The sequence below is a fragment of the Diceros bicornis genome, chromosome X (assembly GCF_020826845.1).
Source record: "Diceros bicornis minor isolate mBicDic1 chromosome X, mDicBic1.mat.cur, whole genome shotgun sequence".
In the NCBI taxonomy this organism is placed as follows: domain Eukaryota; kingdom Metazoa; phylum Chordata; class Mammalia; order Perissodactyla; family Rhinocerotidae; genus Diceros; species Diceros bicornis.
Genome location: NC_080781.1, coordinates 96,394,853 through 96,414,086, shown reverse-complemented (window position 1 = coordinate 96,414,086; position 19,234 = coordinate 96,394,853). Strand labels below are relative to the sequence as shown.

Genomic DNA, 19,234 nt, shown 5'->3' with positions numbered 1-19,234 from the left:
CCTGAGCCCCAGCTGCTTTGGCCTAGTCACACTGCACTCCCAGCTCTTCCCGTGCTCCTGCTCCAACTGTTCCCATACTCCAGCCCCAGCTGTTCCTGTACTCCAGCCTCAGCAGCCTCCGCTCAGCTGTGCTTCACTTGAGGTGGGCTTCAGCTCAGCCACGCCTCAGCTCAGCTGCAGGCTGATCAGAGCACCTGCGGATCGAGGTGGGCACAGAATACACAGCTCTTGACCCCCACCCAGCGGTGGCAAGAGGAACTTGGACTAGATATTTTCACTATGAGGAAAAATAAGCCAACACCAACAGGTGCTATGCAAAGATACATTAAATCTCCAGACCAAAAGGAAAATGACAAGCACCCAGAAATTACCCCCGAAAGCACAGAAATGTATAACCTTAATGACAGAGAATTCAAAATAGCTATGATAAAAAAGCTCAACGAAATACAAGAAAACACAGATAGACAATTCAATGAAATCAGGAATTTCTTCACAAGAGACATTAAAACCATAAAGAAAAACCAATTAGAAAACTTAGAGATGAAAAACAAAATAGAGGAGGTAAAGACAAATCTGGAAGCCTTAAGCATCAGAGCTGACAATATGGAGGAAAGAATTAGCAACATTGACGACAGTAATGCAGATATGCTCCAGATGGAGGAAGAAAGAGAACTAAGACTAAAAAAAAAAAAATGAAGAAACTCTCCAAGAAATATCCGACTCAATTAGGAAATCCCGCATAAGGATTATAGGTATTCCAGAGGGAGAAGAGAGGGAAAAAGGAGCACAGAACTTGTTCAAAGAAATAATAGCTGAGAACTTCCCAAACCTGGGGAAGGAGCTGGAAATACCAGTGAATGAAATCAACAGATCTCCTAAATAGATCAACACAAAAAGACCCACTCAAAGGCATATAGTACTAAAGCTTGCAAAAGCTAATGACAAAGAAACAATATTAAGGGCAGCTAGACAAAAAAAAAAAAACATACAAAGGAATTCCTATCAGGCTCTCAACTGATTTCTCGGCAGAAACTTTACAGGTTAAGAGAGAGTGGAATGACAAATTCAAAATTCTGAAAGACAAAAACTTCACCAAGAATACTCTATCCAGCAAAAATATCCTTCAAATATGATGGAGAAATAATAACTATTCCAGATAAACAAAGGCTAAGGGAGTTCATTGCTACAAGACACCCACTACAAGAAGTGCTCAAGAAGGCCCTCATGCCTGAGAAAAAAAAGAGAAAAGGGATACAAAGTTTTGAACAAGGAAGAAAATAGGTTGACAAAACCAGAAAAATTGCAGCTCTCTATAAGAACAGATTAGCAAACACTTAATTATAAAACCAAAGATCAAGGGAAGGAAAACACCAAAAATAAATATAATCTCATCACTTTAAACACAAACTCACAAGACAAGATGGAATAAGTTGTGACAACAATAACTTAGAAGGGGAAGTGGAAAGGGATCGAATCAACTTAGTCTGAAGGAATAAGAGGAAGTCAAAAAATGGACTATCACATCCATGATATTTTTTATAAACACCTGATAGTGACACTAACCAAATAACCAGAACAGAGTCACACACGATAAATAAAGATAAAACTAAGAGAATCTCCATACAGAACTACAAAACTGAATTGGTAGTCCGAAACACACGGGACAACAAAAGAAATACAAAAGAACTGGAAAATGAACGATAAAATAGCAACGATAAGCCCTCTATATCAATAATTACCCTAAATGCAAGTGGACTGAATCTCCAATCAAAAGACACAGAGTGGTGGGATGGATTAAAAAACAAACCCAACAATATGCTGCCTCCAGGAAACATCTCAGCTCTAAGGACACACACAGGCTCAGAGTGAAAGGATGGAAGACAATACTCCAAGCTAATGGCAAACAAAAGAAAGCAGTTGTTGCCATGCTTATATCAGACAAAGTTAACTTCAAGATAAAACAGGTAATGAGAGACAAAGAGGGGCAAAATATAATGATACAAGGGACACTCCACTAAGAAGACATATCACTTATAAATATATATGCACCCAACACAGGAGCACCCAAGTACATAAAGCAACTATTAACAAACCTAAAAGGAGATGTTAACAACAACACAATAATAGTAGGGGATCTTAACACCCCACTTACATAAATGGATAGATCATCCAGACAGAAAGTCAATAAGGAAATAATGGACTTGAATGAAAAACTTGACGAGATGGACTTAATAGATATATAGAGAGCTCTCCATCCAAACACAGCAGATTACACATTCCTTAAGAACACATGGAACATTCTCAAGAATAGACCATCTGTTGGGAAATAAAGCATACATCTATAAATTTAAGAAGATTGAAATCATAACAAGCATCTTTTCCGACAATAGCACCATGAAGCTAGAAATCAACTACAAGAAAAAAAGCAGGAAAGTGACAAATATGTGGAGACTAAACAACATGTTACTGAACAACCAATGGATCATTGATTAAATTAAAGGAGAAATCAAAACATATCTGGAGACAAATGAAAATGAAAATATACCATACCCACTCATAGGGGATGCAGCAAAAGTGGTCCCAAGAGGGAAACTCATAGCAATACAGGCACACCTTAACAAACAAGAAAAAGCCCAAATAAGCAACCTCAAACTATGGCTAACAGATTTAGAAAAAGAAGAACAAACAAAGCCCAAAGTCAGTAGAAAGAGTGAAATAATAAAAATCAGAGCAGAAATAAATGAAATTGAAACAAACAAGCAAAAACAAACTGTAGAAATGATCAGTGAAACAAAGAGCTAGTTCTCTGAAAAGATAAACAAAACTGACATCCCTTAGCCAGACTCGCCAACAAGAAGAGAAGGCTCAAATAAACAAAATCAGAAATGAAAAAGGAGAAATTACAATGGATACCACAGAAATACAAAGGATTATAAGAGAATACTATGAAAAACTATATGCCAACAAATTGGACAATCTAGAAGAGATGGATAAATTCTTAGACTCATACACCCTCCCAAAACTGAGTCAAGATTAAATAGAGAACTGGAATACACCAATCACAAGCAAAGAGATTGAAACAGTAATCAAAACCTCCCAAAAAATAAAAGTCCAGGACCAGATGGCTTCTCTGGAGAATTTTACCAAACATTCAAAGAAAATTTAATTCCTATCCTTCTCAAATTATTCCAAAAATTGGAGGAAGATGGAATACTTCCCACCACATACTAGAAGGCCAACATCACCCTCATACCAAAGCCAGACAAAGACAATACTAAGAAGGAAGACTACAGACCAATATCTCTGAAGAACATAGATGCAAAAATCCTCAACAAAATATCGGCAAACCCAATACAGAAATATATTAGAAAGATCATACACCATGATCAAGTGGGATTTATACCAGGGACACAGGGATGGTTCAACATCCACAAATCAATCAATGTGATACACCACATTAACAGAATGAGGAATAAAAACTACATGATCATCTCAGTAGACGCAGAGAAGGCATTTGACAAGATACAACATCCCTGTATGATAAAATCTCTCAAAAAATGGGTATAGAAGGAAAGTACCTCAACATGATAAAGGCCATATATGACAAACCACAGCCAACATCATCCTCAACAGGTAAAAACTGAAAGCCATTCCTCTGAAAACAGGAACAAGACAAGGGTCGCCACTCTTATTCAACATAATAGTGGAGGTTTTGGCCAGAGCAATTAGGCAAGAAAGAGGAATAAAAGGAATACAAATAGGCAACAAAGAAGTAAAACTCTCGCTGTTTGCAGATGACATGATCTTATATATAGAAAACCCTAAAGAATCCATTGGAAAACTATTAGAAAAAATCAACTACAGCCACTTGCAAAAGAATGAAAGTAGACCATCTTCTTTCACCATACACAAAAATTAACTCAAAATGGATCAAAGACCTGAAGGTGAGACCTGAAACTATAAAAGTCCTGGAAGAAAATCTAGGCAGTACACTATTTGTCATCGGTCATAAAGGGATCTTCTCGAATTCCATGTCTACTCAGACAAGGGAAACAAAAGAAAAAATAAACAATTGGGACTTCATCAGACTTAAAAGCTCTACAAGGCAAACAAAACAGGATCAAAATGAATAGGCAGCCCACCAGCTGGGAAAAAATATCTGCAAACCATATATCCGATAAGGGTTTAATCTCCATAATATATAAAGAACTCACACAACTGAACAAAAAAACAACTCAATCAAAAAATGGGCAAAGGAAACGAAAAGACACTTCTCCAAAGAAGATATACAGATGGCCAATAGGCACATGAAAAGATGTTCAACTCTGCTAATCATCAGGGAAATGCAAATCAAAACTACACTAAGATATCATCTTACACCCGCTAGAATAGCTATAATCACCAAGACAAAAAACAACAAATGCTGGAGAGGCTGTGGAGAAACAGGAACCATAATTCACTGCTGGTGGGAATGCAAACTGCCACAGCCTCTATGGAAAACAGTATGGAGATTCCTCAAAAAATTAAAAATAGAAATACCTTATGATCCAGCTATCCTACTACTGGGTATCTACCCAACGAACCTGAAATCAATAATCCAAAGAGGCTTATGCACCCCTATGTTCATTGCAGCATTATTCACTATAGCCAAGACATGGAAGCAACACAAGTGTCCCTTGACTGATGAATGGATAAACAAGATGTAGTATATATACACAGTGGAATGCTACTCAGCCATAAAAAAGGACAAAATCATCCCATTTGCAACAACGTGGATGGACCCGGAAATTATGTTAAGCGAAATAAGACAGAAAGAGAAAGACAAACACCACATGAGTTCACTCATAAGTGGAAGATAAACCAACAGATAAACCAACACACAGACAGAGAGAACTGTTTGGTGGTTACCAGAGGCCAGGGGGCTGAGGGGTGGGCACAAGGAGTGAAGGGATACATTTATATGGTGACTGACAAAAAACAAGGTACAACAAAAGTTTCACAGTAAAGAAAATAAATAAATAAATAGATAGATAGATAGATAGATAGATAGATAGATAGATAGATAGATAGATAACAACAAAAGGACAGATTACAAACTGTCCCCAGTAAAGTACCTGGCATCTCTACATGAGACCAACACAACCCGCCCTGATCTTTCTCTCCTGCACATTCCATACATTTTTTTATTAGGACACTCACTGTGATCTTGAACCAGCTTCCTGGGGTTCCATCTCTTGTGTTCCCCCCAACTTCTCTCTCCAGAGGTTTTCTGTTTCTCCACACAGCCGTATGGATATGGTCTTCATTATACCATTTCACTCTTCTGTTTTTGCGTCGAATGGTATAGGGAGTGCTGCAGGGGGCGGGAAGTGGAAAGAAAGTGGGTGGCCATAAATGCTAAGAAAGTCTTCTATACACCTTTGCCTCTTTGACAGCAGGACTACAATTAGGATTGCTCAACCATTATTCCACTTCCAGTATTCTTCAGTTTTCCAGTGAGAGAAGAAAAAGACCATGGAGAGTGCAAGAGCTGCATAGTCCCAGGGGCTGCTACATGCAAACCAGGCTGCCTGCTCACTTACTGTCTTACTTGGGGGTCCTCCTGGACATCCCTCATCACCACGTTTCCATCATCCTCTCGGCGGTGTGAAGGCCAAGGCTCATATCCACCATGTTCATAACGAGGGTTCCTTTTGCCAAAATTACCTCGGAAAGAACTCCAATTTTTATTTCTTCCTTGAGGTGAGCTACCACCATCATTGTATTCTGAGAAGAGGAACAAAAATACACGTTTGAAGACACATCAGTGGTCCACTTACCATGTACTACGTCTTAGGCTAACACCATGGGAGGGCAAGCAAAGTGCCAATCTTCCCTAAGGGACCAATCCCACAAACCCCAGAAAGGAAACTCCTCTGCCTGTCCAGATAGGACAGCATTATCTGACAGATGGCACTCTCAGGGAAGGAATCTTAGAGGAGAAGGAGCAGGAGGAGGGGGAGAGGGAAATGGTGTTGAACTTCTTAAATAATGGAGCAGGATTTACAAAGAACAGGGGTGTGTGCATCCATGGGTTAGACTGGACACCAGCCATACACCTGGAAAGCATGTGAATCCTGCCTTCTCTCAGGCCTCTCTAACAACCACACCAGTACCTGGGAGGGAACCTCTCTCCCACTTCTCAGATCCAAACAGCCACCAAACTGATTCCACTAACAATCAGCAAGCTGTCCTTCCTTTGCCAGCGTAGGACAAGCTTTAACGTCAGGTGGGACTGATGTAACAGCCTCCAGCCTTGTTCTCAACAATACTTTGTTTGAAATATCCAGAGTGAGCTTTCCTTTTGCTCAGACTGACATGCCTTTCAGCTCAGGAGACAACTCTTTCTAACTTTAGCTCTTCTACAACAAGGGTCTGAATGACCAATTGGAATGATGTATCAACTACCTTATCTGAGTGTTCAGGGAGTCTTCTTTTTTCTTTCTATTACTGGTTTCTCATTTGATTCCGTTATGGTCAGAGAACATACTCTGTGTGGTTTCAATTCTTTTTAAATTTGTTGAGATTTGTTTGATGGCCCAAGAGAGGGTCTATCTTGGTAAATGTCACATAGACACTTGAAAAAAAATTGGACTTTGCTGTTGTTGGGGGCAGTGTTGTATTTATGTCGTGTAGATCCTCTTAGTTTATTGTGTTGTTCAGACCTCTTATATCCTTGCTGGTGTTGTCTCTAGTAATTCTATCACTTGCTCAGAGGAGGGTGTTGAAGGCCCAACTATAAGTATGGACATGGCTATTTCTCCTTTCAGCTCCATCAGATTTTGCTTCGTGTACTTTGAGGCTCTGTTGTCTGGTGCATACACATTTAGGACCATTATGTCTCCCTGGTGGATTGATCCTTTTATCATTATGTAATGCCTCTCTTTGTCTCTTATTAATTGTCTTTGTTCTGATGTCTACTTTATTGGATACTGTAGCCACAGGTATGCTTGCAGAGTGACTTGGTTGTATTTCACCCTGTATTCACTCCTAGGATTTGTGTTGCTGTTCACTGCGCCCCCTCCAGTCCCCAAAACTCTCCCCACCAACATTTGTAATTCACCATATGGAGAGATTTGGAAGAGTTTTTTGGCATCTACAGAAATAACATAGTCTCAGTTCTGTCTCCCATGGGTGGATTTACTAAGGGTGTTTTATTTTTACCACATTCAAGTGAAACTGTACCAGCAGATAATAATCCTAGTGCTTTTGGGGGAGAGAGGATTATTCATGTAATTAGGCTGTTAGAAACCAGCTTCCAGGGCCGGCCCCATGGCTTAGTGGTTAAGTGCACATGCTCCGCTGCTGGGGGCCCGGGTTCGGGATCCCCGGCCAGCACCAACACACCGCTTCTCCAGCCATGCTGAGGCCACGTCCCACATACAGCAACTAGAAGGATGTGCAGCTATGACATACAACTGTCTACTGGGGCTTTGGGGGAAAAATAAATAAATAAATAAAATTAAAATAACTGTTTAAAAAAAAAGAAACCAGCTTCCTTTTGGGTTATAATATTTAAGGTTCTCTAGCCTTGTGTGTTGTGTATTTTGTACATTAATTACTCCATGTTGTCTGAGGGCACCGTTATGAGTAAAAGTCCGTTCATGGCTGATCACTCCATGATGTAGTGATTATAACCAGACCTCAGATGAACTCCTCTGGAAAGTGATTGTTTTCACTGTGTGGCCGGCTATCAGGGCAATCCTGCTGCTCACAAACTTTGGGACCTTCCCTGTGTGGCACTGGAAGTGAAATTCGACATGAATCGAGCATTTGACCCAGAAATGCCACTTGCTCAGTCCCCAGAACTTGGAGGCAGCCTGGAGTGTTCTCTTTCTCTCACACTCCACATCCAATTGATCAGGAAATGCTCTGGGCCCCTTTCTCAAAGGATATCCAGAATCTAGCTGCTTCTCCCCACCTCCATTACTACCGCCCTAGCCAAGACATCTATGTCCTGGATTATATCACCTTCCAACTGGTCCCTCTGCTTTCATCCTTGCTCTCTCACCATCCGTTTTCAACCCGGCAGCAGACCATGAGTCAAATCATTTCACTCCTCTGCTCAAAGCCATATAATAATGGTTTGAAGCCCATCACCATGTTAAAAAGCCATGACTTCAAAAAGATACTAAACAGCAAAGAGGACTCTTATTGGTGACCACTGGAGAATGCCAGGCAACCAACTCGTTTTCCTGACAGTACATCAATGAAAGTAAAAAATCAAATATTAAAGGGAGGAGAAAGGGCACCTGGTCAACACATGGCGTATAGGAAGAGTCAGAGTCATTTTCCAGAACTAACATTACTTCAGAAATACTGTCGCTGAGGGGGAGTGTCCAAGTGAGCCAGCTGACGGCTACAGAAATCCCCAGACTGATCAACTAAGTCGGGTGCCTGGACAGGGCCAGGGCCCTCCCTCATCAAGGTGATTCAGACACGAGCCATCTCAGGCATGGCCTTGTTTTGGGAATCTCACAGGAGAGTGGGCATGTGATAAAAAGCCACAGGGGCACCAGAGACCCCACATCCACGCACAGACATATATCCACTTACTGTGCGTTTGCATCTCCACACAATCCCTGTCTCACAGTTGTTCTGCCGGAATCAAAGGCGATAACAGGAGCATTATAAAGCAGCTAGTGCCTGTCACCCAGGCTGCCTGCGTTCCCCCTCAGGCTCCACCATATACTAGCTGATCCTCCCACGAAGAAATAGTCGTGAGTATCCTTTACAACATCATGAGTGTTCATACGGCTACTTCCTGTGTCATTTTGGAATTCTACCTACATCATTGCTATGCCACTGAGTGCATGGCAACAGCATCCCTGCTACGGTAGGGAAAAAATGGGGTGACAAGTAAACAAGCACTTGCCCAGCGGCAACCAACAGTTCCTCAGTGGTGGGCAGACTCACTAGATTTCTTATATGGAAATTCTTAGTTCATACTTTCAGCCATGACTACATATTTATTGTTATTGGAATATTATATGTATTTACATTAGAATATTATTATTCTAAAACCACAATTATAAGATTTTAAATATTGTGAAATACTCGCACTCTCACCATTTAAATTGTTCAGGTAGTTCTCAACCTTGTTTACACATTAGAGCCACTTGGCGAGATTGAAGAAATCACTAGCACCAGTCTACATTCAGAACAATTAGAGCAGAATTGGAGGCAGACCCAGGCAACCACATTTTTAAACTCTTCATGTGATTGCAGTGTGCAACCACGTTTGAAAACCACTCTGTCAAAAAGCATCAGCTTTTGGTTGATGCTTACCAGAAGACCCTAGGAATGGCTGCCACCTCATTTTGCTGACTTTGAGCTAAGAATGGTTTTTACATATTTGAATGGTTGAGAAATATCAAAACAAGAATATTATTTCTTGACACCTGAAAATTATTTGAAATTCACATGTCCCTGTCCATACATCAAGTTTTATTGGAACGTACCCATGCTGTGTCTATGGCAGCTTTTGCTCTACAACGGCAGATATGAATAGCTCCATCAGAGACCAAAAGGCCTGCAAAGCCTCAAATATTTATGATCTGGCCCTTTCCAGGAAAAGTTTGTTGAGCTCTGGCTTAGAGCAAGTGTCCTAAACCAAGTGCACAGTATCTGTGGTAAATGGCTGGAAATCCCTTGGGCTAAGCCCAGGGAGAAGACTGACTGTAGTTACTTGTGACTTCATTGGAAGGTCTTTCTTCAGTAGTCCATTCATTCACGGTGTTATGGGTCAGGAGCGGGAACGGAGTAAGGGACAATCGTTTGCCATCAAGATGGCTCAAGTCACCAGATCTAGAGTTTTATTTATATTTTATGTTCATATATTTTATTATAAATAAATATTCATTTATATTTTATTTATTTTTACATTGATTAAATGCAACTTTAGAGAATGTTCAGATATTTCAAGATCCAAGGGATCTGTTGATCAGTTAGCCACCTTCAAATGTTACTGGAGGTCAAACCAATGTGACTGTCCTTCCATCTTTGCTGCCTATTAAGGTAAACAGCACTCACCTTGACCCAGGAGGTTAAGTGCTTCTACCTGGCCTGTGACTCCAGGATCCCAACCTCCCCACTGAACTGAGGGTGACCATGTCAATGGCAGGAGCTCCCATCTCATCTGTGGCCTACACAAGTCAGCCATATCACAACACTTCAGAGGTGAAGATGCCCTCCTCACCAATACGTGTCTCAACACCGTGGGAGTGGACTGTCCTCTGAATCCCTAACAGCAGCTGCTTGGTCCACTGACACACTGACTTCAAAGACACTTCAATTCAAGTGACCACGGGTGATAACTTTCACAACTCTTTCACCATTGTGTGCCACGGAATACCAATATTTCATCCTCTCAAGTCAACTGGATCCTTAGTATCTTCAGATCCATACAGGTCACACAAACTATCCCAGAGCCCCATTTCCTTCAGGGCCCTATGCTTGCAACCAATTTTGGTTTAATCAAGGTTTCCACTTTCCTATGCCAGAATTCATTCTAGTTATTTTAGAAAAATAAGATATGTTAATAAAATATATTACACAGCTTACAAAAACTCTGTGAGGGCCAGAAAAGCAGGGTTGGATGTTGCACACCCAGGGGAAGCTCACTCTCACTGTGGGACTGTTACAGCTGAAACACCACCGCTGCCTGCCCGCTACTTGACATGAACGACAGAGACTGAATCCTAGGCGTCCGCTACGGCTGCTCCACACAACCCAGAGACCTCTCCCATCACACATAGCTGACCACCTCATGGAGCCATACGTGGCTCCCACATCATGCAGTTACATCTCCAAGTCTCAGGTTGGTGCCTATGCTTGATACAACCAAGATCCCACTTGGGACCCTAGCTGCAAGGGGCTCTGGTTAACGTGTGTGTCACGCACATACACGCGCACACACACGTGCGCGCACACACACCCTAGTTTCCTTTCATGTTTTAAGCATTCTAGTCTCTATAGAACAGGAAAGCATGTAAGAGTGTTTACGAATGTTGGAATAGTTGTCAAGGGAGCCGATTCACAGTTTATTTCACAGAATGTTGTCATTTTTCTATCGTAAATGATATGTTCAGAATAAAAATGTACTTCCTAGTTGTTACAATTATTTTGTGTGTATTGGTCTTACGCTCAAGAAACTTATTAAACTCTATTTTTAATTTTAATTTTCTTTAGCTTCTCTTGAATTTATATGAAGCTAACCATCGTATTGACACTTTGTTTATTTTTACTTGTATATACTTATTTCTTGATGTAGTATATATGTATGTATGTATTTTGGGTTACTGTACTGCTTAGGAGACGCAGTATGATGCTGAAGGGAAGTGGTCGCATGAGTCATCTTTGTCTCTTTTCTGATTTTAAAGGGAATGCTTTTAATGTTTCACTATTAAGTGTGATGTTTGGTGTAGTTTGTTCTTTTTTAATACTTGTTTTCAGTTTAAAGAAATATCTTTCCTTCATTAATTGCTGAGAGTTATTATTGTTGTTGTTTAATCCTGATTGGTTGTTTGATTTTTTGTTTAACTTTTTTTACTGGATATTTTGTGATAATCGTCCTTTCCTCCTTCCTTTATTCCCCTCTGTGTTAAATTCCATTATGGATCTCCTAATGTTAAGCCAGCATTGCATGCTTGGACACAACTTTGTCATGCTGTATTACCTGTTTTAGCCATTGCTGGATTTAGTTTGCTGTTAATTTATTTATACTTTTTTGTGTTTATGTAACTAATTGAGATTGGCTAATAATTTTGCCTTCTCATGTATTCCTTGTCAAGAATACTTTTAATAACATTAAGATTTTTCTATTTATTCAGTATGGAAAGTTATATTTTTGTCTGGATATTATCTATTTAACCTAAATTTTAAATTTATCAGCATGTCTTTTTCATAATATTATCTTACCTCTTAAATCTTTGCTGTAACTATAAGCTTTTTCTTTCCCAAAGTGGCTTATCTGTGCCTTATCTCTAATTTTCTTTACTCATGTTGCCAGAGATTTCTCTTTATTATCCTGTCTCTCTAAAGTACTACCACCTAGCATTTTTGTTGAGCTGTCATATCTGTTATCAATTTCACTCTGATCTTATTTTTATTATATTTCCTTGACAATAGTTGAAAAACATGAGATTATTTTTTATTAAGTAAACGATCAATGAACAGTCCTTTCATCTACCATCAGGTTTTATTTTCTAATTTTTATTCTTGAATATAACAGACACTCAAATGTCCAGTACATTCATTTGTTTGGAAGACACCTGCAGCTAGCAATGATGCTGCTTTTAGCCAATGCCTTCACGTTCATTCAGTTCCACTGTTGGAACATCAGATGATTAAAGAGGGAACTGGAGTGTTGAAGTAATGGAATCTCTATAATAAATATATATGAATGTCATTTAAGAGAATAGCATGCAATGTTGAAAGGAGCATAACAAGAGCATCAACTTTGAAAACATACTTATCTGGATTCAAATCTCGGCTCTGTCACTTACTTCCTATGTGATTTTAGGCAAGCACTCAATCTCTCTGAGTTTCAGTTCCATCACGCAGTGGTCGGTGGTGCTGTTTGCCAAGTGTTTCCATTTCTCCCCTGTTCCAGGCACCTGGCAGAACTGCAATTTTTACTTGACCCCCTTTGTTTGAGGAGGGCCGTGTATGTGACAAGTGCTGGTTAATGGGTTGGTGGTGACGTGTTATTTCTGGGCCAGAACCTATGGATGCTTCTTTGAGACCCCCCAGGGCCCTCTTCCCCTCAGGTATAGTGACAGACAGTTTTCTAGATGGTGGCTGCTTTTTCAGTTTGGATCTCCAAGTCATTCCAATAAGAATTGCTCAGATCCCCAACATCCACCACCCCGTGATGCACGTGCACCTGCTGTGGACATGGAATAGGTGTGAGGAATAAGCCACTGAGATTTGGGGATTGTCTATTACCATGGCATAACCCAGCCTCTCCTGACTCAGATGTCTCATCTGTAAATTAAAATAAATCTTCTCAGGATTTTTCTGAAGATTAACTGAGTTAACTTATATGACGAGGTTATCACAGTGTTTGACATATAATAGAGGCTCAAAACATGGCAGCTATAATTATTAAATAATAATAACAGAACTGTTTTGAAGAAGTGTGGAATATTTGTATAAAATGAGAGGCATTGTGTCTGCTGATCCTGATAGATAAGTTGTATCTTGCTTTCTAGATGGAGGCACTATATTTATTGCTACAGATAAGAGTTCCCAATGATTTACACTTATGCACTTATTTTTGCCACCATGCTATCAGAAACATGCTTAGAAATTGGGGTTATCTCTGAAGAATGAAAAACTGAAAAGATTTAAGCAGGAGACAGACTGGCCAATGAGATAAAAGAAAATGAATGAAAGAGCAATAAGTAATTTCTTAATGAAAAGAAGAGTAGATTACAATTATCATAAACACACATTCTAATGCTCTCAGTATAAACAAAGGCACAAGGTTTTAAAGTGGTAGAGGATTTAGTTTAGACAGGGTTTCCCAAAATATTTTATGAAGGACACTAGATGCTCTGTGGAAAAATGTTCCATTCCCATATAAGTTGGGGAAACTATCCCTCCCTTTGAGATTCGTATTACATATTAAATTCTCTAAAAAATTCCTACTGTGTGGAAATTCACTTACCTTCAGTCCTGTTTGTCCTATACTTCTTTAAAGTAGAGTACATTTTTGTTGTTGCTGTTTCTTGGCCCTAGTGTTCTGAAGAACAAACTTGGAAATGCTGAAATGAGAGAAAAATAAAGTGTGTTATTTAAGCCTCATGTAATATAAACTATCAAAAATGACAATATTCTTGAACCACTTGTCAAGCAGTACTTAAATCCCCCATCAATGTAAGCACAATCTTGCTATTTGCTCACCTTTATTCATTCTATACCGCTTTCATGATGTACCAAACGTGAGTATCACCTATGACTTGACCGAATATTTTCTTAAATAAATTCAGTTATTTTCCCAGTGAAGGAAAGGAGGGAGTTTTCAAGAAGGAGTCTAAGAAGCAATGGTTAGGAAATCAGGGGGGAAACCAGAAACGAATAGTGTCTGGTTGAACTACTTTAAACCAGAGATCCTAAGTGCAAAAGAGATTGTTGCCCAGCTCCCAGATGTACTTTGTAAAAGTAGTGAACTTCAAATTAAGTATAAGAAAGTAAGTCTGAATCTTCACAGCATGGCTACTTTGACACTTTTACTGAAATATCAAATTCTCGAAAATAAATTCTCTCTCCTATCCTCCCTCCTTCCCTCCGTCTCCCCTTCCTCCTCCTCCCCTTTCTATCTCCCTCTAGCTCTGCTTTGCTTCTTTCTTTCTTTTTTTTTTTTGCAGGGGAAGATTCGCCCTGTGGTAATATCCATTGCCAATCTTCCTTTTTTTTTTTTTTCCTCCCCAAAGCCGCAGTGCATGGTTGTTTATCCTAGTTGTGAGTCCTTCTGGTTCCTCTCTGTGAGCCGCAGCCACAGCATGGCAACTGACAGGTGGTGGTGCGGTACTGCTACCAGGAAACAAAGCCGCCACGCCCAGGTGGTGAGTGCTGAACTTGCACCACTAGGCCACAGGGGATGGCCCTGCTTTGCTTCTTGCTTGAGCACATGTAGAACGTTTGTGAGGGAAAAATACATCAAGGGAATAAAGAGAATCTTTACAAAATCGAATACGTGGCAGAAATTAGGATCCGGTTTGAAATCCTCTATACAAATTGGCATCTAGGAGGTCTCTGGTGTCCTTAATCAGAACATGGTCAGAGGAGGCCATCACACCACACGGACAGTGAATATGGCAGGGTGATAAGCAAGGGTAAGGCTCTGGTGTGGGGGCAGGGAAGGGGGTCCCATCGGGCTTCCAGAGCCCAGCTGCTGAGAGATTCCATACAAGCCCACGAACCCCGGCCGCCCCCTCCATCGCCCCCCCACCCTCCGAGGCAGAACGTTCTCCTCCTCCACTTCACTTTCTACCGACAACAGCTCCTGGTCGCACACACCCACAGGCTTTCTCTGCCAGACGTACGAAAGTCAGGTCACATTCAGAAGTTCTCCCCCTTCCTCCACCCAACCCCCTGTCGGGCCCTCTGCCCTTTGCCCAGGCCTTGGCCCGAGGCCACTTGGCTGCCCGCAAAAACCCAATTCTCTGACTAAACTTCTAGTCCCGGCTGCAGGCCCCCCTACCTGACTACTGCTCACCGCGGCAGGATATAAAAGTTGGGGGAAAGGTTGGGATGCGAGCCAGAGTCTAACCAAAGTTCTACCTGAGCCAGGGGGCGCACCGCAGTTCTAAAGTCTTCCACTCCTAATGGCGGCCACTCCTCGGAAGGCTATGCGGAGCTACACGACCACAAGGGGTCGCATGACCTCGGGATCCCCGTGACCCTCAGGGCTCAGGAGCCCTCAGTCTTCACGTGACTCAGACAGCTGACTCTCGCGTGATCATATCCTGGCATGTGACCACAGGATCCACGTGACCACTAGCGGTAGCTGCAATGCTCATGTGACTGCAAGGGCTTTGTCTGCCACGTGTGGTAGGAGCCACATTGTTGCCTATATGTGGATCTGCAGAGTTTAGTAGCCCACGATCTTCACGTGGCAGAGACAGTTGAGTTTCACATGTACCATGGGGGGTGTACATAGCCATAGCATCCACATGACCCTAAGCAGTAGGTCATCTGTGTGACATCAACGGTTTAGGCTTCCACATGTTGGTGGCCAGTAAGGGTCACATGAGAGAAGGATCCATGTGACAGGCAGGGTTTAGGAGTTCAGGATGCTCTAGTGACTTGAAGAGCTGGATCTACCACATGACCATAGTGACAACAGGGCCAAAGAGACTGCATGACCTTTGAGTTTAAGAGCCCATGGTGTTGACATGACAGCTAAAGGTGGGACTGCCACATAAGTATTGTCCACATGATGGCAGCATCCACGTGACCCATAGCCTTAGGAACCCACAATGATCATGTGCTTGGGAGGGCTGAGTCAGCTTCCTGATAGTAGGGTCCAAGACAGTAGAATTCTCCTGATCTGCATGTTTCAGGAAAATATCTTCAGGAGACCCAGAGATCTGAGATTGCCCACGTGCCTGCTCTCCTCTGTGAGGTTGGTGCCTCCAGGTGACCCTCTACAGCACAAGCCTGGGCTTTACCTAATCCCATCCCTGTTTAATGTGCTAGTTTTATGTGATTTTTCCCTAATGACACATGAAATTTAATACATAACAATGAAATACATCCTCCCAAAAACCATAATTGTGGGCGTACTGTAGACACTACTTTAAGAGCCTAAGCAGTGGGTACAGGTAAGCATGGTTGACTTAAATTCCATGCAAGCCTAAAGGAAATTAAAGCAAGTCTAATGAGTTTTAGTTGTTAATTTGAAAAAAAAAATGTATAGTGATTACTGTGGGCCAAGCACTTTAAAAGGATGACTCATTTAAGAGAGGCAACTCTATAGAGTGAGTAATGTTACAGAAACTTACAAATGAGGACATAGAAGTACGAGGTATTAAATCACTTGCTTAAGAGGTCACAGATATTGTAGGTGGCAAACCAAGAGTTGCCTATAGGCAGTCTGGCTACAACTCTGTGTTCTGGTCACCCGCCAGGTTCCTTGACAGAGAGTAGTATTAGTTCAGCCTTACCAATTCAGAAAACCTGGAAAACCAGCCCCAGTTACTGAAAAGTTGAGATCATGAGAGATCTCTGAAATGTCACTTAAGTAAATTCAAGTACTATCAGTAATTAGACCCAGTCAAAGTTGAGTCTACTTGACGACCTCTAATTAAGGTTTTATGCATAGATATAAACCTATCACTAATATGTGGAATATGTGTATATAAGAGCAGTGTATAAAATGCTTGACATTAGTTGAAAACATTCCCTTTTAAGTAAACACTGAAAAGGGAACTATGGTAAAGTTTAAACATCATACCTGTTCCCTTGCCCACACTACGACAATTACAAATGAGTGGAATCTGAATTCATCAGATTTTGCTGTATTTATATTCTGTCTGTGCCTCCCCAGAAAAGGACAGATAAAGGGGAAGGAAAATATATATATTGTAGTTTTTTTAAATTGCAATTCCACAAACATGTCTTTTGCTGATTAATGTGGGAAACTGTAGCTTCGTCTATATGTCCAAAAAAAATTTCATCTGCTGTTTCTGGTTTGATGGCTTAGGCAAACAACGCTATACGTGTGTTGGGATTATTTTGGTAGGTCTCTGCAATGTGCCATGGCTACGTAAATAAGCTGAAGAAAATGCAACAGACCAAATTTTCCACCGCGGTCAAAGGTGAGGAATTTAGTCAAGACAAGAGACTGTGTTTGTGGTTCTAGGTCTACTGAAGGAAGTCAAAATGTTTGGAGTGAAGAATAGTAAGAGAAGACACTATTTGTGCAAGTCAGTGTGTCTCCTGTAATTGTGGAGAGTTATTTGTGGGACACACATAACTTCAGGATACAAAAATCGAGGCACATGTTTAGTTACCATAGAGCCTATTAAGAAACTTTAAGTTGGATTTTTCAAGTATCTACATACAGTCACAGGAAACCTGGTTCTTAACATTACAAACAAATGAACAGATTCACAGTGTAAGATGCAGAAGAATTTTGTCTAGTACACCTATGCTCAACTGACGGTGATGGGGATCAACTTTTTTACCAAAAAGACAAATCCTGGGGTTCTAATTATAATTCTTCTTTAAGTCAGATTTTCATCCTATCAGACTCAATAATCTAATCAATCACTCTTTCTCTGAAATGATTATCAAGAGTTTCTTAGGATCTTTCAGAAAACATTTGGTTCCATCAATGGGACTCTGTCAGCACTCTCGACATTGAGGACGGGCAGAGAAAAAACTCTGTGATTAAAGATCTGTGTGTCTGGGGTCTAATTTAGGCATTGCATCTATCAGGCACTCTGCTTATTTAGGTAAGACAGGATGATAAGCCATTTCTCTTGCCTGTGATTTGGCAGGATTTAATGGAAACAACTTTTCCTTCTTTTATCTTTTTTATTTTGTGGTAGACATTTTGGAGGTCAGAGCTAGTGGATTTAGGAGGAGTGGCTTTATCTAACACAGAGAAGTGGGAAAGGGGAGCAACAGAATAGTTGTGATGCTGTTAACTTAAATGTAAATACTCAAATGCTTTTGGTTCTAACACAAATATGTACAACTGAACTAGATGTCCTATGTGAATTTACTTTCAGAAAGCAAAACTGACTTACCTAGCAACTGTATACAGGAGATGTCATCAGATAGGGCTGTATAGTTATGGAAATTGCATTCAAAACATGTTTTCTTTGTTCCTTTGTGGAATACATTAACTTATCTAGAAGTAACTTTATTGTCAGTGGTATGCAGTGGGAAAAAAGAGGAACAGTTGCAGGTAGTGCTCACTGACAAAGTGCTGAATATGCCCACCCATCCCCCATCACAATGTAAAATTCAGCAGCTCTAGGTAATAGGTTCATTCTTTGGGGACTACCATGGCATGGAAATAGAAGATTACATCCACAATGTAAACTCCTTCCAGGCAGAGGACAGAGAGATGTGAGAAGGTAGAGATTCCATATAGGGTGTTTATTCATGAGCTGTGTCATTTGTGATGATATGACTCTCCAGTACATTTTGATGACCCCCTCCATGTTCAGAACATTAAAAGGAAACAATTGTGGTTCACACATTCGTATATGATTAGTAGAGAATCAACTTTTTCCTGGACTGCCTCTTGTTATTCACTCAAACTACTTTTTGCCATTCAAAAAATAGTTCTAGAGTCTAACGTCAGGAAGTTGGCAGAATAGGAGTTTTCAGCCCTCATACACCTGAACAAACACTTACTTTGCCAATCAATCATGGATGAGAGTACATTTGTGGGAGCTCCAGTGTGCAGCAGAGAAGTCCCAGCACCCTGTTGGAGGAAAAAATTCTAAGATAGACACATTCAGAAGGGTAAGAACAGCTTCACTTGACAAACGTCAATCCTCTTCCAAGGCTGCACAGCTCAGTGCCGAGAGAGACTCCCTCGGCCTGCAATGTCTCCATGGGGTAAAATGAGAGTGTAGTGAGTGCTTGCCTTCCCCAGCAGTGCTAGACACAGCCCAAGAGGTCCACTTCTTTCTTGCCCCACCCAGAAGATAGAGAGGATGAGCACGGT

General features: G+C 40.9%; 1 protein-coding gene across 1 annotated transcript in view; it reads right to left on the bottom strand.

Moving 5' to 3' along the window:
* The window catches only part of LOC131401276 (nuclear RNA export factor 2-like), a 29,635-nt gene extending 10,651 nt beyond the window's left edge, over nt 1–18,984 (bottom strand). Inside the window, exons 1-4 of the mRNA XM_058536416.1 lie at nt 18,919–18,984; nt 13,712–13,808; nt 5,583–5,766; nt 5,200–5,353 (exon numbers count right to left, since the gene is read on the bottom strand). Coding sequence (XP_058392399.1) covers nt 5,200–5,353; nt 5,583–5,766; nt 13,712–13,754 — 381 coding nt within the window. The 5' untranslated portion in view covers nt 13,755–13,808; nt 18,919–18,984. The remainder of the gene's footprint in view (nt 1–5,199; nt 5,354–5,582; nt 5,767–13,711; nt 13,809–18,918) is intronic.
* Between the last annotated feature and the right edge of the window lie 250 nt (nt 18,985–19,234).